This window comes from Vulpes vulpes, chromosome 15, assembly GCF_048418805.1.
Source record: "Vulpes vulpes isolate BD-2025 chromosome 15, VulVul3, whole genome shotgun sequence".
NCBI classification, from domain to species: domain Eukaryota; kingdom Metazoa; phylum Chordata; class Mammalia; order Carnivora; family Canidae; genus Vulpes; species Vulpes vulpes.
The window spans coordinates 66,445,265-66,470,619 of NC_132794.1; the positions used below are offsets into that span (position 1 = coordinate 66,445,265).

Below are 25,355 nucleotides of genomic sequence, written 5' to 3' on the forward strand. Positions count from 1 at the left end.
AACCATTCAAAAATGTAAAAAATTCTTAGACCAGGTCTTGAAAAAACAGGGCATCAGCTACATTTGATTCTAGGCCATCCTTTGCTGATCCCTGATTAGAGAATACTATTTGCATAATGATAAAAGAAAACTTCATAATATTTTAATTTAACAGTTTGTTGGTATTAATCAATGATACTGTTAACAATGCCCTCATTGTATTATGTAGTCGGTCAATGAAAATAATGAATAAAATATCCACTATAAATTATATAAATGTTGGGCCACCTGGGTGGCTCAGTCAGTTAAGTGTTCAACTCTTGATTTTGGCTCAGGTTGTGATCTCAGGGTTGTGAGATCAAGCACCCAGTGTGGAGCCTGCTTAATATTTGCTCTCTCCTTCTTCCTAAGACCCTCTCCCCCCGTCACAAATCAATCTATCAATCAATCAATCCAACATCAATTCATGATAAAAAAAAAAAACTCTTCAACAAATTAGGGAGAGAGAACTCCCTGAACCTGAAAAATAACATCTACAAAAAAACCTACAGTTAACATCATACTTAATGGTGAGGAACTAGATGCTTTCTTACTAAGATCAAGAACAAAGCAAGGATGTCTTCTCTCACCATTCCTATTTAACATTGGAAAATACTAAATAATGCAATAAGTCAAGAAAATAAAAGGTACACAGATTAGGAAAGAAGAAATAAAGCTGTCTGTTCTCAGATGACATGACTGTGTATGTAGAAAATCCCAAAGAATCAACCAAAAACATTCCTACAACTAATGTGTCAAGATACAAATATACAAAAATCAATTGTTTTCTTATGTATCAGCAATGAACAATTGAAATTTGAAATTAAAAACACAATAATATTTATATTAGCACCAGAGAAATAAAATAACTTAGGTATAAACAAAATCTAACAAATTTGTGCAAAAACTATATAAGGAAAACTACAACAGTGTGATGAAAGAGATCAAAGATCTGAATACAAGGATCTGTGTACACAAATATGAAGACTCAATAATGTCAAGATATCAGTTCTTTGCAAGTTCATCTATAGCTTAGATGCAATTCCAGCCAATATCTGAGCTGACAAACTAATTCTAAAGTTTATATGGAAAGGTGAAAGATTCAAAATAGTCAACATAATGTTGAAGAGGAAAAAAGTTGGAGGACTGATACTACATGACTTTAAGATTACCACAAAACTACAGAAATCAAGACACAACGGTATAACTGAAAGAAATGACAAACACACCAAGAGAATAAGACCAAGAGGTCCAATATAGTCAACTGATTTTTGAAAGGAACAAAGGAAATTCAATGGAAAAAGGACAATCTTTTCAACAAATGGTGACAGAACCAAAGGTGGAAAAAAAAAAGACACAGAGCTTACACATTTCACAAAAACTAACTCAAGACATATTATCAGAGCCCTAAATATCAAACTTAAACCAAAAAAATCAGGAGGGTAACACAGGAGAAAACGTAAGTAACTTTGCATTTTTGTAACTTTTAAAATATAACACCTAAACCATAACTCATGAAAGAAAGAATCAATGCGGGGGCTTATTAAAATTAAAAACCTCATTGGTGTGAAAGACACCGCTAAAAGAGTGAAAAGAATGTAAAGATAGAGACTGGGAGAAAATATTTGCAAAACACGTATCTGAGAAAATACTGGTACCCCAAATATATAAAGAACTTTTAATGAGAAAATGAAAAAATTTTAAATGGGAAAAAGACTTGACTCTAATGAGGAAGATATTCTGATAGCAAATAAGCATTTGAAAAGATACTCATGGGCAGCCCGGGTGGCTCAGCAGTTTAGCACTGCCTTCAGCCCAGGGCCTGATCCTGGAGATCTGGATCGAGTCCCACGTCAGGCTCCCTCATGGAGCCTGCTTCTCCCTCTGCCTGTGTCTGTTTCTCTCTCTCTCTCATGAATAAATACAATCTTTAAAAAAAAAAAAAGAAAAGAAAAGAAAAGATGCTCAACAGCACATGTAATTAGGGAATTGCAAATTAAAACAATAATGACATATCACTACATCCCTGTTAGAATGGCCAAAATCTAGGACACTGACAACACCAAATGCTGGCAAGGACATGGAGCAATGAATGTTCATTCATTTATTCCTGGTGGAAATGGAAAATGGTACAGCCGCTTTGAAAGACAATTAGGTGATTGCTTACAAAACTAAACATAATCCTACCATAAAATCCAGCAATCACACTCCTTGATATTTATACAAATGAATTAAAAACTTATGTCTAGGGATGCCTGGGTGGCTCAGTGGTTGAGCATCTGCCTTCAGCTCAGGGCATGGTCCTGGGGTCATGGGACCAAGTCCCTTTGCCTATGTCTCTGCCTCTCTCTCTGTGTCCATCATGAATAAATAAATAAAATTCTTAAAAACAAACAAAAAAAAACTATGTCTATACAAAAACCTGCCTATGAATGTTTATAACAGCTTTATTCATAAATGCTAAAACTTAAAAGCAACCAAGATGTCTTTCAATAGTCAAGATAAACTGTGGTACATCCAGACATGGGATATTATTCAGTGATTTAAAAAAATGAGTTATCAAACCACAAAAAGACATGAGGAAACTTAAAAATTATTGCTAAGTGAAAGAAAGAAGCTTATCTGAAAAGGTTACATACTCAATGATTGCAGTGATAGGACATTCTGGAAAAGGCAAAACTTTATATATAGTAAAAAGATCAGTGGTTTCCAGAGATTCAGGGTTAGGGAGAAAGGGATGAACAAGTGACACACAGGTGATTTTTACGATATAGGACACTGTAATAACAGGTATACGTTATTCATTTGTCAAAACCCACAGAATTTACAAACTAAGAGCAAACTCTAACTTAAAATACATCAACACTGGACTTTAGATAATAATAATGCATTAACATTAGCTCATCAATAGTAAAAAAAGATACCATACTATTTCAAGATGTTAATAATAGAGGAAAGCTGCAGGGCATTTGGGAACTCTGTACTTTATAGCCAATTTCTCTGTAAACCTAAAAGTGCTCCAAAAAATAAAAGGTTATTTTAAAAAATTATCTAACATATATTTTTCCTTAGTACACAACCCCACTGAATGGGTATTAAATGTGTACTGTGTCAGAAGATAAGCAAGGTCTTTTAAATGAATTTTTAAAAGTCCTTATAAAGACCAATCTGACAAAATATAATACCAAACATAATATTAAAGTAAAAATAAATTATACTGAAGAACAATAGAGTGAAGAAACGGAATTTCTAGGACTTAAAAATGATTTTCCTATTTAGGTTAAAAATATTATAAAATACTGAAATGTATAACCAAGAGAATATATTATTCATATATATACACAAATATATTAATGTTATATCATTGTATGTATACCCTTTATAGAACTCCTAATCTGTTGGGTGTTGTGTAAAGTGTGCTATATACATGATCCTTTTATTGACTTTATTGTTTACCTCACTAAACATTATTGATAGTGAATAATACTATGATGGTTATACACAAAATTCCACCCATCAGCCTCCAAGAAAAGAATGAGTCTTTTAACCAAAGTTAGTGACATTTAAAAAGTCTTAATAAGTAAATTCAAATGTTTTCTCATACAGATACAAGCAGAATCAGAGAAAAATACCTGGTATCATCACTATTAAAGCATTCTAAACAATCTCCCATTAAAGACTATGTACTCATGTCATACTGCCTCAAACATTCATAAAGAATGTTTTCTCCAATTTGTCTGACCCACTGTTGTCAGCTTCCCCTAATCCATGCCAGTTTCTTCAGCCTGTACTGCAGAAAACTACCTAGTTGCTTCTATCTCTGTACTTCCATTGCAGGTATATATACTTCTTTGTAGCACTTCTGCTATCATAATTCATCAAAAAAAATACATACCAAAAAACAAAGAAAGAAGCAAACCTTTCTTCCCCCACCAACTGATGATAAGTACAGTAAGTGCAAAGACATTATTTTAGTCATCTTCCTATCTTAGGGGCTTTTCAACTCCAGTGAAAAAAACTTCATAAATTATGCTGAAAGAATATACAATACATCAAAATTCAGAACAGCTAATTATTCTCACTAAACTGGATATGAACTCAATGCTTTTTAAAGATTTCTGATGCCTTATCTTCCTTCTGCCATACCTGGTTATCCCAATATATGAAACTTCCTGCTTGTTTTCATTGTTAACCAGGGAAAGCCCAAGACTGTGGAGAGAAAAGGTTATTTCATGATCGGCCTGCTCCATTTCTTCTGCCTGCAGTGCTTTGGAAACCAAGGCAACATCATCAGTGAAAAGCAACACTCTCTGGCGCCCATCTAGGAATGATACCCAGTGTATCTGGGTGTTTGCATCATAGGGAAACTGGCCACATTCATCCTGGGGAAAAGAGAGACTTTGTATTAAACCCACGAGCAGTAAGTTTTTATTACATAAAGTTAAACTACAGTAACTGAACATCTAGAAAAGTTAAAAACCATGACTATAAATTGGAAAACTAATCTTCAAAATGACATAAATTAATTAAAATCAAATTAAAATAACCTATTTTAAGACTTAACTCCCCAATTTTTTTTCAAACAACAACAAACATTAAGAGTGCTTAATTTTTTGTGTGTCCTAGGTTTGACTGTTCAAAGGGCACTCGGCAGGAAGAAGAGTATCCTTCAAGGTTCCAGGGCCCTAAGACACTTACTTGTCTCCAAGAGGGAGAGATTCCTAAGTTTATTAGAATAAAAGTAACCTAGTTTAGGTAAAACTAACCCAGTTTATTTTTATGTTTTAATAACTTATAACACTGCAAATGTATATTTACATATATCACACTATTAAACAATAAAACTATGGTTTGTACTTAGTGTGTACTGTTTTGCAAAATCTACTTGGTTAAAGGTCTCATATAGTGCTTAAAAATATAAGACTTGATTTGGTCAGTGGTTTCAGAGACTGAAATAATGATTCCTCTTCATTCTGGGCTTAACATTTCATGTTAATACAACAGTTCATTTCAACAAGCAGTACAAGCAGATGAAAAGTATGTGCCTTTCATCTCATGCTTTCCTGGGGAAAAAAAAAAGCAAATAAAGGATTTATACAGAGGAGATGAATAGCTGAGTTTTGTTGTTGTTTGACATCTATTGCTTTTTTATTGAAGTATAGTTGACACACGATGTTTCATCAGTTTCAGGTATACAACATAATGATTCAACAACTCTATATACTATCCTATGCTCACCACAAGTGTAGTTACCATTTGTCCCCATTCAACATTATTACTATACCACTGACTATATTCCCTATGCTGTACCTGTCAGCTCTGTGACTCATTCTGTAACTGGAAGCCTGTACCTCCCACTCCCCTGTACCCATTTTACCCACCCTCCCACCTCAACCTCTGACAACCACAAGTCTGTTCTCTGTATTAATGGATCTGTTTGTTTGTTTTTTAGATTCCAATGTTTAAGTGAAATCATAGGGTATTTGTCTTTCACTGACTTATTTCATTTAGCATAATACCCTCAAGGTCCATCCATGTTGTCACAAATGGCAAGAACTAATTTTTTTAAAGACTGAGTAATATTCCATTTTACATATATACATAATAAACCACATGTTTTTTGTCCATTCATCTATTGATTACACAGATTGTTTGCATACCTTGGCTACTATAAATAATGCTGCAACAAACATGGGGGTGCATATACCATTTCAACTTAGTGTTCTTGTTTTTTTGTGTAAATACCCAGAAGTGGAATTACTAGATACTGTGGTACTTCTGTTTTTAGTTTTTCTGAGGAACCTTTATACTATTTGCCACAGTGGCTGCACCAATTTATATTCCCAACAGTACCTGAGGGTTCCTTTTTCTCCACATCCTCATCAACATACTGCTTTAAAAAAATCTATTGCTTTTAATATATATGTCAAAGTAGCCTATTCAATTTTTCAAATTCTAGTATGCAACCAAATTTTGCAAATATTTCAGAGATATCTATTAAGGTGAATTCTCTATAAAGTACAAAATTTGATACGTCTTGGTTTCAGTCTTAGTTATTACTGAAGTACTCTCTAATCGCATTTTTCATGTTTGATCTGTTAAAAATAAAATATCCTCTGATACCTGTGTTTCAGTTAACTTCTAGCATTTTAAGTTTTATATTTTGATACCATGTTTTTCTTGGCATGAAAGTTTATGGTTGTCATGTCTTCTTTGTCATATCATCATATTCTATTTAAAGGTTAAATGAAGGAGAGGAGAAATAATACCAGCATAGTCAGAGACCTCTGCTAGAACTCCCATGTCTCTGAGCCAGGGAGCTAAGAGGATCAGGAAATTTAAGCCTCTGTACCATTTGCAAACCTTGAGTTTCTGTCTTGTAAAAAGTAAAGCACAAGCAAGCGAGTAGAGATCCATCAGATTGTCATGGTGAAAATTATTCCAAGAATCTTGTAACAGAGGAAATATCAGTCTAATTTTTCAGAAGTGGATAAGTCTTTCTCTCTTTTATGGGTATTTCAGAGGGAATATAGGAAAGGATAATTCAGCCACTGTTGGCCAATTACCATTTTAAAGCAAAAGTCAAGAAAGCTTTTTAAAAAACTGACATTATCAGACAGTGGAAGAGGACACTGTATGAACTTTTCATAATAGAATATATTTCTACAGAAACTAGATGATCTATATCACTAACACAAGAGCAATTCCTACGCTAGAGAAAGCCTGGTAGCGAATTCTTAAGACCTTCCCAAAGTTTAAGAGTCTAAGAATAACATATTTGATCAAATTAGCTACCTTAATAGTTTCAATAAATATTTCACTAAATTTCTTACATGGGATAATTTGTATACTGCCAGATTCCTCTAATTAAAACACAAGGTCTTCATTGGGAAAATATGCCTAAAAACCTCAAAGCCAACAGTGGTATGCATATGTTCAAAATAAAGTTGTTTTCTCTTAGTTTTAAAATGCTTTTCTTTAAAAAATAAAAGGTATATAAAAAGATACTTTATTGGTCTTTACTTGGGTAAGATAAAGCAGGCCCCTTTTTCAAATCGTAAATAAGTTATCTTGACTAATCTAAAATACTGGTATGAACTACTTGCAATCTAAACTCCAAAACCAACTTTCAATTCATTTTTAGTTCAGTAAGGACAAAGATGACTGTATGAAGCTGCTTGTCTGCTTCCTTAGCCACCAGGCAACACATACAGCACTCATTCCCATCAAATGATACCTTTAACAGACTGTGTTCTCCAGTATTTGCTGCATACGTCCATGTGAGTTTTTTGGTACCAGTAGGATCTGCCCAAGCAAAGAGTCGAGCTTCTCCTGGCACCAAGTGTACTTCTTCCTGTGACCCACTGAAACAGAACAGCCAGAGGGAAGATTAAAATATCTAGGCCTTGAGAAACTCACACCTGTGGCTTACAAAGGAGGGGACTGGTATAAAAATCTTATAAAACTCCTTGTTAATAAACAGAGCTCTGCCTAAAAGTAAGTACTCGAAAGTATTCAATAAACTAACAGTTTTGAAGCTTGAAGGAATGCCTCTCTGAAGTTGGAGTATACTCCAAATTGATGCAGGCAATGGAATTCGTTAAGATAAACAAACTGGTACATCAGAGCTCACCTGCAGGAAAAGCTACAAATTCTTTAGCAGCAGCAGAATTTCACTCAGTGCTTAAATTTAAGTTTTTTAATAAAATGCAATAGATAAGAAACATGGGTCTTAGGAAAAAAATATTTACATCCATTCTGTTGCTACTCAAAGTGTGATCTATGGAGAAGCAGAAACATTACCTGGAGCTTGCGGAAAGTGCAAAATCCTGGGCCTCATCTAAAACCTACTAAATCAGAATCTGCATTTTAACAAGATTTCTGGGAGATCTTTAAATTTATCCTTAAAGTTTAAGAAGTGTTAGTCCATATTACAAAAAACTTTCTAGAGAATAACAACAAAAGGAATCCAATTAGGTTTCAATCCCTTTCTGTACTTTTAAATCTCTCACTGGGGGCAGCCCGGGTGGCTCAGCGGTTTAGTGCTGCCCGCCTTTGGGCCTTTGGCCCAGGGCCTGATCCTGGAATCCCGGGATCGAGTTCCGCGTTGGGCTCCCTGCATGGAGCCTGCTTCTCTCTCTGCGCCCCACCCCTCTATGTCTCTCATGAATAAATAAATAAAATCTTTTTAAAAAATAAATAAATAAATCTCTCAGTGGATTCAAGTCAGGAGAGTAAAGAATAGGCAAATCTGCAAGGCATTATTTTATATAAAATAATTCTACACGTAAAAATAACCTTATATATAAGGATTTTATATATATATGAAATAATGCCTTGCAGATTTAGAATTATTATTGGAAAATATATAATATATATCTTAAGGGTTTAAGACCATCTGTGATGTCATTAAATAATGGCATCATCTAAGCCAAATGACAGCACAAGAACAACAAAATTCCTATCATTCCATACTTTTTTCAAATTTTTAAAAAGATTTTATTTATTCATGAAAGATGCACAGAGACAGAGAGAGAGGCAGAGACACGGGCAGAGGGAGAAGCAAGCTCCATGCAGGGAGCCCGACATGGGACTCCATCCCGGGTCTCCAGGATCACACCCTGGGCTGAAGGCAGCGTTAAACCACTGAGCCACCTGGGCTGCCCTCATTCCATACTTCTGTTCAACACTGCTACCTATTCATTGTCCTCTCATCTAATCTTCTACCATCGCTACTGGGAGGAAAAAAAACACAACAACTTGATAGAGATTTATAGGGAGAAGTTCACTGACTATTACCAGTTACTAAAGAATAATAATACTTAAACAGGTTTACAATTCCTTTATATGCAATTCTGAAATTTTAAAAATTCCAAAAGTCCAAAGATTTTTCTCTTAGTTTTGTGTCGAGAGTTATTTAGCTAAAAAACTTAATCTGAACTGATGTGAGAATATAAATAGTTTTATTTATCCCTCTTTGTATGAATATTTATAAGTTTTGCCAGAGGAATATTAATGTATTGGACTCTAGAGAACTGTCTCAAAACCTGGCAAGGGTATTATAATAAACAGCATGTGTTTCACGTTGCCCTTCTAAAATCAGAAAACATGTGGAATGTGAAACACATCTACCATCTCAGTGTTTCCTAGAAAAGACTATGGACCAGTAAAAAGCAAATGAGATTTTCCATGAACCTTTTTTTCATACCTCTGTTTATATGTGACGACATCCTGTGATGTGTGGTTTATTACTAGGGCAGGTGCAGATCCCTCATGATAATCAGAAAAGGTTATGACAGTTGAATGTTCAGCAATGTTTACATCCACCAAGATGCCCCCATTCTATCATAAAAAAAAAAAACAACTGTGTTTGAGGTATTGGTTTAGCTTGCAGCGACATTTCAAATTTCAATTAGTTATGTAGACATGAAAAATCTGTTTTCTTAAGTTCTTACTGAAAAGCATACTGGTTCTGATGTCTTACAAACATATGTATAGCACCTTACAAATATATATATTAGCACCTTCAAAGAATTACCAGATTTCATAGCATGTTTTAATAAAATATTTTAAAGCAAATTTTAAAAATTGAAGACATTTTATTTTAAAACATGAAAACATACCAGCTCTTCTAAGCTCAATAAAGTGCCATTATCTTGTCGATTATAAAAAAATGGTCTGGAGGATCCTTCACAGCCCACCACTCTCACACAAAGTTTGCCTGACAAGTTTTCAGGCCAAAAGGGAAGGCACTAGAAATATAAAAGTTAATATCAGTCTTAAAATATACTGTGGTAGAAGACAATGGCTAATTAAGTTTTCAATTCTAAACTGGATCATGATACTATTAATAAGTTTAAAATATTTCTTCCATATAGCATGTTAAAATTATTAACAATATAATACCCTCTTACGAAACCAAAGAAATTCCATCAGAAGAACACACATATATGTATTAGTCTGTATGCACTTATGGAAGAATAATTATGAGAAACTAAAGAGCTTACTAATTAAGAGTCCCTCAAATATCTTGAATATTTAAACCTATAATCTTAAAACATTTGCTTTTGTGCATATCCTATTTTAACTCCTTAAAGCACTACGAATTATTTCACATATTATCTTAAACTAGAAAGATAATTGAAGGCAGAGAAGAGGACACCACAGACCTTGCTGGAAGTCCTAATGTTATCTTCCTGTTTGATCTTAATTAAAGCATAAACCTCTTTGAGCCTTATCTGTAAAACTGAGATTTTAGTTCCTAATATAATACAAAATGTCCTTCTGTTATACAATACTAAGTAAGTTCTATTTCCGAATAAAAATGCTACTCTGAACAAACCCACATCAATGATAATGAACATTTATTTGTTGCCTTGTTGCCAAGTCTACAGACATCATTCTCAGTGCCTTGGAAAACTCATGCTTCTCAGAACTCTAAATCTGTATAACTGCAATCCTCCCTCTTAAGCTTCTTGCTAAATATTTTTTAAATATATTTATAATTTTGTTTTTTAGATGTACAGAAGAATGATTCTTTCCTTAAGATCAACTGTTTTGGATGAAAACTCAGGAAAATTGAAGCAGTAATGCTCATCTATGCACCTGTCCTCTTCATTCTTTTCCTTACTCCCTTACCACTTGTAAAATCTTACTGAGCCTGCAACATTTAGTTCAAATCCCATCTCTTCTATGAAACATTCCCTTTAATCTTGGCCACAATGACTGAGACTTCCAATGACTGTACTGATTTTAGAAAAGTATGAGATTCAATTTCCTTCTCAGTAAAGTGAGGGAATTGAATTTTAGGTAATTTTTAAGGAAACTTCCAGATAATCTACTCAGAAATTCTAAAACCACCTATAATTTAGCATATACTATCTTTTTTCCATGTGTTAATTTATATGAATCTTAAGCCCTCCAACAAGATTATATGATTCTTGAATGCAGAGACATTTTCCTCACTATTGAGACAATTCATAGTACATTATCTTTGTTTTCACAGTACACATCCATATGTTCTACACATATAGGAAGAACTAGAGACTAGGTGTTAGCCCTCTACTGGTGATAAGTATTACCAGTAATTTTCTTCTTTTTAAACATGAGTTTATAGTGCAAAAGTCAAAGTTGGCTATCATATTTTAATACACAAATATCATAGCAAAATGAATATAACAAAGAAGTATATGAAATTCTTATTTGTATGTCTAGATTTATTTGTACATTTTAGCAGCCAGTTATAGTAAAGAATATTTTACCTCTGAAGAAGCAATATAGTTCCACTTATGAGTTGGCATTGAGCCATCAGATGCAATTTCACCAACTTCTAGTTCTAATGATGACTTGTTTGCAATGGTACAAAAGGGAGTCAGAGTAACTATTCGTGTAAGATTAAAACTGCTCATTTTGATGCTAACACCAACCTGTATAAAGTAACACATTTATCATTTCCCAGTACTTTATATAGCTTCTCTTAAATCTACAAACACATACTCCATTCACACATAGATTTCTTAAAGTATTTTAAAATAACACTTGTTAAATGAAGTAACTAATATAAGCCATATTCAACTACTGATTATCCTCTCACTCAAAAATTTTTGGTTCCTTTATTTGGCTCCATCTGAAATCAATTCAAGAAATATCAAGGGGTAATCTAACTAATGATGACTTGTAATAACATATTTAGTTTCTTTATATTTTTTGTTTTTTAACATTCCAGATATAAATTGTTTTATATTTAGTGGAGAGGCTCAAGCTTTGCTGCTTTATCATCTCTCTGTTAATGAACTAAGAAGAGAATTTCAAAGTAGCAATATAACAGGTCAAACGGTATCAGATTACTCAAATTTTCAGTCATTTGGCAGGGAGTAATATGGAATGAGGATTCTAATATACTCCGAATATTCACCAAGTTGCTTACTTCAATGCATTCAACTTGCTGCTTTAAACTTTGATATCAAATTCAGGTTTTGTCCTGATACTAGGACCACAGAAATTTATAGAGGTAACAGTCCTTTACATAATACTCCGATTTCAAATTTCTGTGCCCCTTAGAATTTAGCTGGTTTAATGAACCAAAGAAAACATGAATAAAGTAAGAAGTAAATAAGGAAGCAGACTCTTACCAGGTATTCCATATTGTTGGCAGGACACTTCACACACCCATAACTTCCCACTGTATCCAATGAAAAACTACTGGACCAGGCACTAGTTGAAATTTTTAATTGTACCTATACCAGAGAACACATAATCATTACATAAGAAACCTTAAAGACTATGTTGTATTTTATTTGAGGGAAAGTTGTTAGACTACAGAAATTGATTTAGTATCATGGGACACCGAAAAACATAAAGTCATACTGCCAATGGGTCATACAGCCATAGATGTTCCAGAGGCCAATAAAAGCAGAGCTCTGATCTTCCTATTCGCCTGTGAAATGAGTTTAGCGAATTTAAAAATGTATACCAATGAGATCCTCCATTGCTTAAAAAAAAAAATTATGTAAAATATTTTCAGTATTACACTTAAGATACTGAGCTAACAAATTCTTAAAGTTTTGAAACATAGAGAATTTATGCCTTTAACATTATTCAGCAAATGTTAAATAAAGGGAATCATGATCAGCAGAATAGAAGGTAATAGGACACAGTTCCAGTCTTCAACTAAATAGGGAGATGAGAAACACATACTAATAATTATGACATGGGGCTCAATGTTATTAAGAGCTATGTGAGTGGTACAAAATGCTATCAAGGTGAGAAGGTAAAACGTTTACTTCTGGCTATGAGATTTAGACAAAGTTTTATAGAAGAGATCTAATTGTGTTCCTCCATCTACCCAACTAGATTATAAAAAACCTGTGGACAACCAGAGGTAAGACACATAAACAAGTAACTACAATGCTATAGATTAATCGACACTTTAGGACAGTGATTCTCAAAATGGGGTCCCTGGACCAGCACCAATAGCATCACCTGAGAATCTGTTAGAAATGCAATGTTCAGACCCTATCCAGACCTAGTAAATCAAATGAAAGGGGAACAACCCAGAAATGTGTTTTAAAAGCTCTAAAGGTGATTCTAATGCATACTAAAATTTGAGAACCCCTGCTCTAAGAGGACATGGATGTAACATCTAGCTCCACTTTAGACAGTTAGAAATCCTTCACATGTCAGGCCTGAGCACAATGATAGTCTAAGGCAGAACAGCAGAGATAACCAGAAAAGATCTGGCAGTCAGCGAAAGCATAGGGGAAGAGGCATTCTTAGCAGAGGATGCAGCACAGACAAAGGTTGAGCAGCAAGTACTTGGGGTGTATATGATAAGCAATTCCAAGATAGGAAGCTACAAAGGAAAGAAGGGACCACAGCACAAAAGATCAGGCTTAGACCCTGGGTTCTTTCTCAGAGGCCTGGCTTAGTAGCTACATACCTAGGTGAGCTCAGTTAACATAAGCCAAATCCAACTCTTCCACCTTTGGAAATGCTATTTCATTACTGGTAAATCTGGCTTTCTACCTGACACTACTAAAAGAACAGAAGTAATTCTAAAGGCCATAGAGAAAAAGGCAATTCAGCTTTGGGAAACCTGCTGGTCCTAACATGCCACTTGATCATGTATTCCTGAAAAGTCTCCTTGGACCTACTTCATACCAGTGGCACTTAGCAACTGGTGATTCAGGGAAGGCTAATGACTCATGAGTTTCCAGGTTAGGAATTTATCTATTTTTAATTGTTAAATTAACCAAAACACACCTTATTTTTACTAAAAATGTTCTTCTTCTTGAAAGAGAATAAAATAATATCCCTGAAATCAGCTGGATGTTTCATGTGAATGTCTTCTGAACGATACTGGAGAACCCGAGATGTCTTGTTGATTAGCCAATAGGGACTAAAGACAGATAGCACCATCCGGCTGCCAATTCGTCTGACATGTATTGACAAGTCAATTGTCATCACTTCTGCAGAGTCAGAGGAAAAACATACAAGAAAGAATTCGGGAAGTGTATCACATATACGGAAATGTCCACTCCAGTTTCTGCCCTGATATTTCATCAGAACTAATTCCATTACTTCTCCACTGATTTTTGAATGTAGAACGTCAGCAGCACTGCCTTCCGCTAGCTCATGAGTTTCTGCTGTTCCCTAAAGACAAACAAAAATGAAATTTGCTTAGTGATTTTATTAAAACCTCTGCAATAGCAATATCCATATTTTATACAAAGGCTAATAAATAACTTATCAGATTCAGATTAACTGACATTTCTTCAATGAAGTACCATGTTTACATATTCTGAGTGTCCAATAACCACTAAGAACTAGAAAGAAAACACTGTATCATAGCCAAAGGCAAAAAAATTGTCTTTTGGCCATAAGTAGGCCAATAGCCAAAAGTTTTGAAAAAAAAAAGATCTATGCCAAGAATCAAAGGATGGATGCAGGAATGCTGGCTGTTGTCTGCATCATTAAATGAGCCACTTAATTGCCTGGGCTTCTGCTTTATCTGCTATTCACACACTATGCCTAGTGGTTCCCAGATAAATAGGAGAAGGAAAGTGATATCAAACTATTCTGACAAGCTACCTAAGTAAGGTAGAATTATTTCCAAAATGAATAATAGCCAAATAATAAATCAGGCTTTCTTTTTGAAAGCTTCTCTTACATAAGTACTAGTTAGTTCATTTAATTCATTTTAGTCTTTAGACCTCAAGGGTAGCTCATTGTCAGATAAAGAAAAGAAATAATTTAGGTTCCAACACTTCCCAGACTTTTGTATCTTAAAATGTTGTGGCATGAAAATCTAAAAATATTTATTATACATCATTATTAAAAACTCATTATTTCTCAAACTATCTTAAGTTCAACAGAAACCTGGATCAAATAATCATACTATTAACTTTAAAATAAAAACTTTAAAATAAACTTTAAAAGAATATAAGATGAAGTATTTACCCATTGGCTTTTTTCTATCTATTAGCTACTGGAATTTTACTTAATTAACAGAAATTTTTATGGCTCTTAACTCATAGCAGATACAGCAGAGTTCAGTGGTAGTGAGCAAAGGAGCCAAATTGCATGGTTCAAATACCAGCTCTTCAACTTACTAGCTGTGGGTTCTTGAGCCTATTACTTAACCCCTCTGTGACTCAGTTTCTTCATCTGTAAAATGGGCCTAATCATAGTACCTACTTCAAAAGGTTATTGCAAGGATTAAATGTGTTAATACATGTAAATCACATGGCACAGTGATTACCATATACTAAATGCTGTATCAGTTTTTGCTGTTATTAATATTATTAAAGCATTATGAGTATGCTATGGAAAATACTGACCTCACCTAAAAACACAATAAAAAAAATACCTGAATTCATTCTGCAATAATAAAGGTCAAACAAAATACAGGAGACATACCTCCAGTAAGTATCTTAGAGAATATGGGAGAAGGTTCCGCAAAGTGAGGGTAGGATAAAGATGAATAATGTAAGCTGGATCCCAGTCTTCCTCATGGGTACATATATAGCTTAATTCATCAGGCAGAGCAACAGTATTGACAATGAGAGGTAAGAAGTTGACTTCTACTGATGGACATTGAAGCATGCATCTGACTTCCCTGCTCCTGTGAAGTTCTTCCTTCCAAGAAATATAAGTGGTGGATACTTTGTAGTGATCTTCTAAGATACCAGCTGGCTGAATAAACAACTGACATCTAGAGAAAAAAAAGAAAACAGAGTAGGGAAAAAAAGTTTTTATCAAGAAAAAGAATCTCATGAAATCTTTTTGGTAACACCATAAGGTAAGTACTATTATTCCAATTTTTATAGATGAGGAAAACAAGGATATGAAAGGTTAAGAAACTTGCCCAAAGTCACATAGCTAACCCATGGAAGAACTTTCCAAGAAAAAAAAAATCTGTAAACAGTGACAAGTCAGAAAAAATAGTCATTTCAAATATAAAGGCAATCTAATAAAGATATATTTCAAAATTCTAAAACACTGAATATACAACAAGAAATTTTCATCTGGTAAATTCAATAATTAAATAAATGTATTTCTCTATATATGTCCTAAAATTGGCTTTTACATATCTTTAGATAATGAAAAATAAGGCTACTTTTTCTAGAATATAGATCCCAATTCACAGAATTAAAAATATGTATTATGAATCTTTTAAAATTTGGTATGTTCAAAGAAGTATGTACCTATACGAATCTAAAGGAACATGGAACTCCTCTTCAGGTCTGGCTACTCCAATGCGCTCCAATAGCTTAACGTTTTTAACAGATTTATAGACGATGAATGCAATAGAGAAATGGTTTTTAATCTGTTAGATAAAGAAGATATACAAGTTGTTTAAAAAGATACAGGTACTTGAAAGAAAAATGAAACAGTTATCTTAGATCTAAAAAGTTTCAAACCCAGTATTAGAAGATATTTTTATGGATAATTAGAATTTAGGATATTTAAATGCTATATGTGAGAGACTAGATGTTTAAGTGACAGTTGAAAATTTCTAAGATATTCACATGCTCTATGCTGATGTTCACTGTCAATGTATAAAACATACTAGTTTTGAATAGTTCATTCATAATATTTCCCCCATTACAACCTTTTTTCAATGCACCATATAAAAATAGAAAAGGATAGAAAAAGAAACATGAGGGAAAGTAATAAACTCTCTTTTCTTCATTACAATGTGATATAAGCTTGAGCTAGTCGTTGAGAGATAACAATGGCTAATAATCTTTTAATTTTTGATCTGATGCTATAAGTAGGAAGAAACGTTATTTTGATGACCATATAATGAAACCTGTAATAATGCAAAGAGGAAAAATGGATAAAGACTTAAAGGTAGAAAAGATTAAAACACTAAAATTTTGTTCTGGGGAAATCATCCCAATATTCTCTTACACATACTAGAAAAACACAGTCCCAAGTGATAAACAAAGAGAATAGAATGTTACCCTATTTGACAACCAGCTATAATTATTAATACTCCCAGTTCTAAGTCTTTAAAGAAATAGACAAAAAGCTTCATTAGTTTTAAACCTAGACCATAACAAAAATGGGCTTTCAAATAGCAAAACTGTTTAATCAGACATTTAAAATGAAGAGTATTACAAAAGCAAGTTGGAATGGAAATAGCAGCCAGTTCAATCTACAATTTATTTCTGAATAATCAGTATTGACCTAATGTTTTGCTATTTTCATATATTCAGCTAAATGACTGAATACTTCTTTAATGTGAAGGGACACAATTCACTTTAATGCATTACCTGCAGAGGAGAGCGAAGGGTAATTACTTTATTCCCTTCAGTTGCATCAATTTGTACCAAGACTGAGTCAGAATGACTGGCATTGGGATTCCGTACATTATATAATCGCCTTCCAGATCTGGCAACAGGGACTTTTGCAACTTCCGTATATCCATGAGGTACTAAGGCAGAGCATGAGTGAGAAACATTCCAAATATTTACCTATATTTCTCTGAGACAAAGTACTTATCAACACCTTAAAATAATGACAAGACTATTCCTCTTCATGACTAAAACTGATGACTACACAAAATGCTTTTCTAAGACACAGGAACTAACAAAGAAAGGAAACTGAAGAAACTAAAATTTAAGAAAAGAATCAAGTTATAAAATTTTTTGACCCAAAACAATTTCTCTTGGGGTTTTAAGTTGTACTAAAACCAAGAAACAGGGGCACTTGGGTGGCTCAGCTGGTTAAGCATCCAACTCTTGATTTCAGCTCAGGTTATGATCTTGGGATCCTAGGATCAAGCCCTCCTTCAGGCTCCATGCTCAGTAGCGAGTCTGCTTGGGATTCTCTCTCCCTCTGCCCCTCCTTCCCCTTGCTCTTACATACATACTCTCTATCTCTCAAAATAAATAAACAAATAAATCTTTTTAAAAGACCAAACAAAGCATGAAACAGGTTCTTCACGCTAGAGAACAAACTGATAATTACGGGGGGGAGAGGGGGGGCGGGGAGGGGGGATGAGTGAAACAGGTGATGAGGATTAAGGAGTGCACTTGTGATGAATATCGGTGTATGGAAATGATGAGTCACTCTACTGTACACTTGAAACTAATATTACACTGTATGTTAACTAATTGGAATTGAAATAAAAACTTAAAAAATGTATTAAAACAAAATCCAACTGGCTCCTTGTTTTCAACTATATAGCAGTAATACCTTTTTGTTGTAATAGTGATATTAGTGTCAATATTTTAAGACTTCTGAATATAGTTGATTTTCCTCTCCTCTTTGAACATGTTCTTTTGTATTATTTAAGGGCACAGAAATAATCTAACTTTCTAAGGCAAATCTTTTTTTTTTAAGACATTTATTTTAGATAGCACATGCATGTTAGTGGGGTGGCAGGGTCAGAAGGAGAGAGATAACCTCAAGCAGACTCTTCCCTGAGTGCAGAGCTGGACACAGGGCTCGATTCCACAATCCCGAGATCATGATCTAAGATAATTCTTTAAATTTTTTTTAAATATTTTTATTTATTTGAGAGAGAGAACAAGTGAGAGAGTTAGAGCTAGCACAAGCAGTAGGGAGGGGAACAGGGAGGGAGAGAAGCAGAATCCCCACTGAGCAGGCAGACGAACCCAGGGCTCAATCCCAGGACCCTGCGGATCATGACCTCAACCAAAGGCAGACACTTAAGCAAATGAACCACCTAGGCACACCAGGTAATTCTTTTTTTTTTTTTTTAAGATTTTATTTATTCATGGGAGACACACAGAGAGAGGGAGGGGGTGGCACAGACACAGGCAGAGGGAGAAAGCAGGCTCCATGCAGGGAGCCCGGCATGGGACTCGATCCCGGGTCTCCAGGACCACACCCTAGGCCAAAGGAGGCACTAAACCGCTGAGCCACCCAGGCTGCCCACACCAGGTAATTCTTAATGAAATTTAATTTTTTCAGGTTTAGAAGAAGAAGACAAGAGTCTGATCAATTATTTGTTTCAAGGAGGGCACTTGATGGGATGAGCACTGGGTGTTATTCTATATGTTGGCAAATTGAACACCAATAAAAAATAAATTTATAAAAAAATTATTTGTTTCAAGCCTTTAGAAATGCTGTTTCCCATGATATCTGCAACAGTATCTTCAAATTTTATCAAAAATAAGCACCACACCTATAATTCCAAATATGCCATTAAATTAAAATAAATATAGCATACCAAAGGTTAGAGCGAAGAAGGAGCTTTCTTGACAGCTCAATACAGATAATTTTCCTTGTCGTGAAGGTTCCATGCTAGCATATTCCAATTCCAAATTTTGACCAACATCAACATCATAAACACCACTTTTCCCAGGGGAGCCTATTACTCTAAGACTATGATTGGGCTGCACCTTGACAGGAACACCTACAGCATTTTTTACCGTAAAAGGAGCTCTATCTTTTAAAGAGTAGTCAAAAGTAGAAGCAGTGCCCTCTGAAAAACCCTGAAAAGGAACATAATATCACAGTAAAATTTTCACAAAATTCATGTTTTCCAAAATTTAACTATGACTATACATTTTTAAGAAATTAATTTTGATGACAAATGTAAATAATTCATACATGTTTCAATTTTAAATCCCATTTGAAATATTCAAAGCAAAAACCAAACATACTTTGGCTAAATTGCTGAAGACATTAAGGCAACTTTTGGATATTGTTATATTCATTGTATCTCCTGAAGAAATATGAACTGCAGTTTGTGGCTCAGGAAGAAAAATAAAATCATCTCCTGGCATTAAACTTCTATCCTGGACCGGATTCTTCTTTACCTATGAGAATAAATAACAACACATTTAAGTTATTAGTCAATTAATAATAAAATTTAAAAACTCTCAAAGAGTTAAAATCTCCTAAATTGGTCATTTTATATGAAGACTCCTTAATAGTCTCATTTTCAAAAATAATTAGTTCTTCGCCTAGATTTACCACAGATCAGCAGTCCTTCTTTGCGTAGTCAGTGTGTAGGCTAATGTTTAGAACTGTGCCATGAGGGATGCCTGGGTGGCTCAGCGGTTGAGCATCTGCTTTTGGCTCGGGTCCTGATCCCTCAGTCCTGGGATTGAGTCCCACACTGGTCTCCCTGCATGGAGCCTGCTTCTCCCTCTGCCTCTGTATCTGCCTCTCTCTCTCTCTCTCTGTGTCTCTCATGAATAAATAAATGATATCTTTAAAAACAAAGACTGTGCCATGAAAGCACTCAAAGTCAGCTAACAGGATTTGCCCAGTGTCACCTGACTAAATCAGTCCTTAAGTGTTGATGAGTGATCTAAAATGACCCTGAACTCGGGGTGCCTGGGTGCCTCAGTGGTTGGGCATCTGCCTTTGGCTCAGGTCATGATGCCGGGACGCTGGGATTGAGTCCTACATGGGGCTCCCTGCAGGGAGCCTGCTTCTCTGCCTCTCTCTCTGTCTCTCATGAATAAAAAAAAAAAGATGACCCTGAACTCTAAACTGACTGGAGGTCCTTCTACTTTTTACCATTAACATTTATGAATACTACAATAAGCTTTCAACCAGTTATCAGGTTCCATCACAGTTTTTGTTCTAATAGAGCCAAAGCCTTATAAAAAATTGTTAGCCTGCCGTTCCAGAGACAGGTAGGTCAGAAATATTTTTCAACTTTACTGAGAAGAAATTGGGAAACAGGTTAAATGACTTCTCATTTTTTAAAATAAGCATCTGCTGAGTCAAGTTCAGTGCCTCACACTCAATCAGGCTACTCCAGAGAATGGTATTGTGATAATTTGTTAAGGGTATATAATTCATGTTCCTTTTAGTTTAGAAATTGTGCTTTGGTATATAAGATTCTAAAGTGCTCTCAAGAAATACCATAAGGAGATAACACACAAAAAAATCATGAACTAGAATTCAAGTTTTCTCAAAATTTTTGGTCTCTTAAAACCAAAACCAATGAAGATCTCAAAAGAGCTTCATTTATATGCATTATATCTATCATTGTGAACTCTATTAGAAACTAAAACTGAGGAAAATTTTAAATATTCATTTTAAATAATAATTATATGTTAAATAATATTTAACGAAAGATAACTATTAAAGTTATCTTTATAGTAAAAAGAGGGGCATTTACAAATCTCTCTAGTGCCTGCCTTAAGAGAGGTAGATTCTCATTTTTGCTTCAGTATTCATTCTGTTGTAATATCACATAGTCTCTGGAAAATTCCATTGTATGCTCATGAGAGAATGAAAATAAAAACAATATATAATGTCTGAGTATTATTATGAAAATAGTTCTGATGCCATGGACCCCCTGAAAGGGCCTCTAGAATCCTAGACCACATCTTGAGAATCATTGTACTGAAAAATATAAATGAATGTCCTCAGTACCATTCAATATAAAGATATTTCATGGTTTCCTTACATCAAGCTTTAAATTCCATGGTCTCTTCCCCTCCACTCGCTCAATCAGTGGCTCCCAAACAGCATGAGTCTCATTGTAATAGTGAACCTGAAAGGCACAGAATTATATTAACAGAGTCTTTCAACTTTAACCACATATTTCTATAACCAGTAGGAAAAAGTATTATGTAATTAATGGTACATGTCAATTGTCATTTTAACACATCTGAAGACACAAAGAATATCTATTAATAAAGAGGGTGCATTTTCCTTTACTCTTACTTTACTGCCATAAACAAACTATTTAACAAAAAATAATAGCCAATGAAATAATACTATGTATTAACAAGTTAATGTTAGAATGTATTATCTATTAATAGATATTACACTTGCTGTGATGATGCACAAACAAAAGTTCACATCCTAGTTCTGCAATTGTACTTTTGAGGAGTTGGCTCTGGAAGTACTAAATGATGGTATCATACCTCTAATGTCATGTCAGCAGTAGCAGCCATTAGGGAAGTCCAATTTTTAATATTTCCAGAAAACTTAGACTCTGCCAGCAATAAAGGTACAGTTCGATGTCCAAGGCCACATTCTAAGGTAACTTGAACTGACTCTACAGCAACAGCACAATTTTCCTCTACTGATTGATGCTGAATGTCTTTGAAATTTTCTGTTACTTCGGTTGCCATGTCAACACCAAGAAACCAAGAGTTATAATCACTAATAGGTTTGACACCCCAAAGATTTTCTGTTTCCTTAGATGTATCCTTGGATTCATCTTCTTTTGTCTTTGGAGACATAGCAGCCATGATTGTCATCACAGTATTCAGAATTATTGGTGAAATCTTTAAAAGAGAGCAGAAAAGTTTTAAGAATAAATTGTTTCCCACATAAGAATACATAACACAAAAGTTAAAAAATGAATTAAATATAAGTAAATATTAAATATATTACATTCAAACCTAAGGAAAACAAAAGGGAATACACAAAATTATATGTCAAGTCAACTAACCTCTCTCATAATGATGATTTCTGCTCAGGCTAATCTGGAATTAAGTAATTAACATTATATGTCAATTGTTAAAAACTAAAGTTAAATTGATCAATTCAGAATAAAAAAGTGCTACGTGAACAGAAAAATGTAGAAGTATAACTGATTTTTTCATTTTTCAAATAGCTGTATTAACTAAACTAACATACAGGATCCTCATCAAGGTATACATACATGGTTTTCATTTGTCTTACTAAAACAAAAAGCCTAAGAATCACCAGGAATCTCCTTACACTTAGCCCAAGATCTGCAAATTCTACCTCTTATTATCTTTGTATAGTATCTTTGCTCACCTCCTTATTCCTATCACTGTGCCTTAGCTCTACGCTGACAATGCCTTCTTGTCCAGTCCGCATCCTCAGAACCCATCCTCCACACTTCCACCAGCACTATTTTTCTAAAACCCAAACCTGGGAATGCCATTCCTATGCCATAAATCTTCAATCTCCCATAACTTTAAGGATAAAGTTCAAACTTCTGTTCAGCTTAGGACACAAAGGCCTTTGTGACTAATGCCTAATCAATTAGCTAACAAAGGAAACCTAAAGTCTAAGCAATAGGAGTTAAATAGGTTAAGTGGATTCCTATACTGTTCAGTTCTCACATCCTTTACTCATTTAATATGCTAAAAAGATAGGATTCCATCACCAAATGAAGGATCTGATATGTACTTCTTCCCAAACTTACCTGTCAACCAAGTCCATTTTTCGTCTTTGCCTTAGCAATGTCACCTATAATTAGTGCTCTCAATCTTACAACTCAATCTTACAACTCAATCAATCAATCTTACAATCTTAATCTTACAACTCCACCACACTTTTCTCTCCAGCCATGTGGGATTACCCCTCTAAGTCTTAAAAGGGTTTTTCATACCCTTGCTTTTGTGCATACTGCAGGTTCTGTCTTAATAACCCTTACCCTTCCCGTCCATCTAACCTTCATCAGACTTTGAAAACTTAGTTCAAGCAGCCCTACTCTAAGGCAGCTTGTTCGGATGTCCTGGTCTTAATTAGAGGCTCCTTGCCTGTGCTCCCTGTAGTACCTTGTGCACACCTCTAGCTCTGAAAGCTGAACTCACTGATTTACTTCTTTCTCTCACATATGTCATTAAATTTTTTGAAGGTAGGGACTATATTCCCAATGCCTTGTACAGGACATTTTTCATACATAGTAAGAACTCAAAAACTGTTTGCTTAATAAACAAGTAAGCTGATATACAAAGAAAAGACAATTCCCCCAGCACCTTCATGCATGCAAATTCAAGAACTTCTTCCCCCATTTACTACTTTAAGTTTTTAAAGAAATAAATTTGTTAACAAAATAAAATCTAAAACTACCTAGTATTTTAAAACATTGAGAGAAATCTATATTGTTATTTGTATAGTAACTCAAATGACATTAGTTTGAGTCTTGGTTTAATCACTATTGGCTATTTTATAGCTACTATCAGAATTGGTATTAACCATCTCAATTTTGGGTCCTTTGGACAGAGAAAGAAATAGATTTTGGAAAGTATTCTATATCTTCCACTTATAAGCTATCATGAGGTCATACTTAAACAATACAAATGCCATTGGAGAAGAGATTGTTTCTTCAATATTTCAAATGTAAGAGATTAAAAAAAAGCAAATCCTAATTATTTCTAGCATACATCTGTCATTGTAAATATTTCATAAGACAAAACATTTAATTACACAATTATTAAATTCAAACCATACCTCAAAAGCCTAAAAATAACTTACTACAAACGATAACAACTTCATTTTTCCATCCCTCCTTGCCTTCTCTTTCCACCTCATCTGTTGTCCCCCAAACCCAATCTCCTCTCTAACATACACACGTGCCAATAACATAAGAGATAAAAACTATCCTGATCATTTGTAGATATTTAAAAGTACTCTTTTATAAAAAGATAGAAACAAACATTTGCTTTCAAGAAAAAAGTATTTTAATGTTAGTGGTATTTACTGTTTAAATATGTGAATGACTAGCATAATGCTATAGTTACAACAGCTAGTAAAAGATATTGTTAGAAAAATAAGAATTTTTACTCAAATAATATGAGAGGGACTAACCTTAATTATAAATTCTTCAACCATAATACTTATATTTTGTTTTCCTGAGGCCCACATACATTTTTCCATAAATAAAGAACATGGCTGTAAGACCTAGAAACAAATAAATGAAATTCACATTTCCTATATATGTATATATATATACATATGTATATGTATATATAAAATACACACAAGAACATGTCTTACTTAACTGGAGATCTTTACAGTCTACTACTAATAGCAAAAGGCAAATTAAACTAGTTGAGAATTTCTTGTGAGGGCTCTTCTGAACTATGACAAATCTGTGAACATTGTAAAAGTACTTTAAGCAGTTTTTATTAATTCCTCCAGATCAAATTCATAAGTAATAATGTACATTTACTAATAGAAGCTTAAAATATTTCCTTTCACTGAAATATATTTTAAATGATGCTCTCTTTAAAAAAAATGCATTTAAAATATCTGTAAAGATGAAGTAAAGACTATGTTAAAGTCTTACATTCACAAAGAAGTACCTGAGGAAATGAAATTGTTATTTCATTGTAATTTTTATGACCACTAAATCACTTGAAACTGTTAATTTACATAAAGAGTTCTGTTAACACATTTAAAAAAGACTATGGTAAGGTAGGTAAATAGAAAGTTTCCATATGATCAATAAGAGGTCAGTCCTAAGTATTATATAAGGTCCTTACAAGAATAAATTTCAAATCTTCAAACCCAATGATGTACTAAAACTTTGAAGCTTACATTTATATACATTTATCATTAAAGAAGTAAACTAACCTTGCATCTGAATTGAATGAGGGAATTAAGTGTTGCATAACTGTCATTTCAAA

General features: G+C 34.0%; 1 protein-coding gene across 4 annotated transcripts in view; it reads right to left on the reverse strand.

Moving 5' to 3' along the window:
- Window positions 1-25,355, reverse strand: part of VPS13C (vacuolar protein sorting 13 homolog C) — a 168,399-nt gene that overhangs the window by 32,775 nt on the left and 110,269 nt on the right. For all 4 annotated transcript variants that reach the window (XR_011997412.1, XM_026002038.2, XM_026001977.2 and 1 more), the window contains 15 exons: window positions 24,535-24,627; window positions 21,888-22,253; window positions 21,425-21,511; window positions 19,659-19,814; window positions 19,223-19,487; window positions 17,298-17,458; window positions 16,224-16,345; window positions 15,436-15,730; window positions 13,780-14,169; window positions 12,150-12,254; window positions 11,280-11,444; window positions 9,642-9,770; window positions 9,227-9,360; window positions 7,256-7,382; window positions 4,165-4,400 (listed from right to left, as the gene is read on the reverse strand). Coding sequence is in view for 3 of the 4 variants with exons in the window: in XM_026002038.2 (XP_025857823.2) it covers window positions 4,165-4,400; window positions 7,256-7,382; window positions 9,227-9,360; window positions 9,642-9,770; window positions 11,280-11,444; window positions 12,150-12,254; window positions 13,780-14,169; window positions 15,436-15,730; window positions 16,224-16,345; window positions 17,298-17,458; window positions 19,223-19,487; window positions 19,659-19,814; window positions 21,425-21,511; window positions 21,888-22,253; window positions 24,535-24,627 (2,831 nt within the window). In the remaining variant the exon portion in view is untranslated. The remainder of the gene's footprint in view (window positions 1-4,164; window positions 4,401-7,255; window positions 7,383-9,226; window positions 9,361-9,641; window positions 9,771-11,279; window positions 11,445-12,149; window positions 12,255-13,779; window positions 14,170-15,435; window positions 15,731-16,223; window positions 16,346-17,297; window positions 17,459-19,222; window positions 19,488-19,658; window positions 19,815-21,424; window positions 21,512-21,887; window positions 22,254-24,534; window positions 24,628-25,355) is intronic.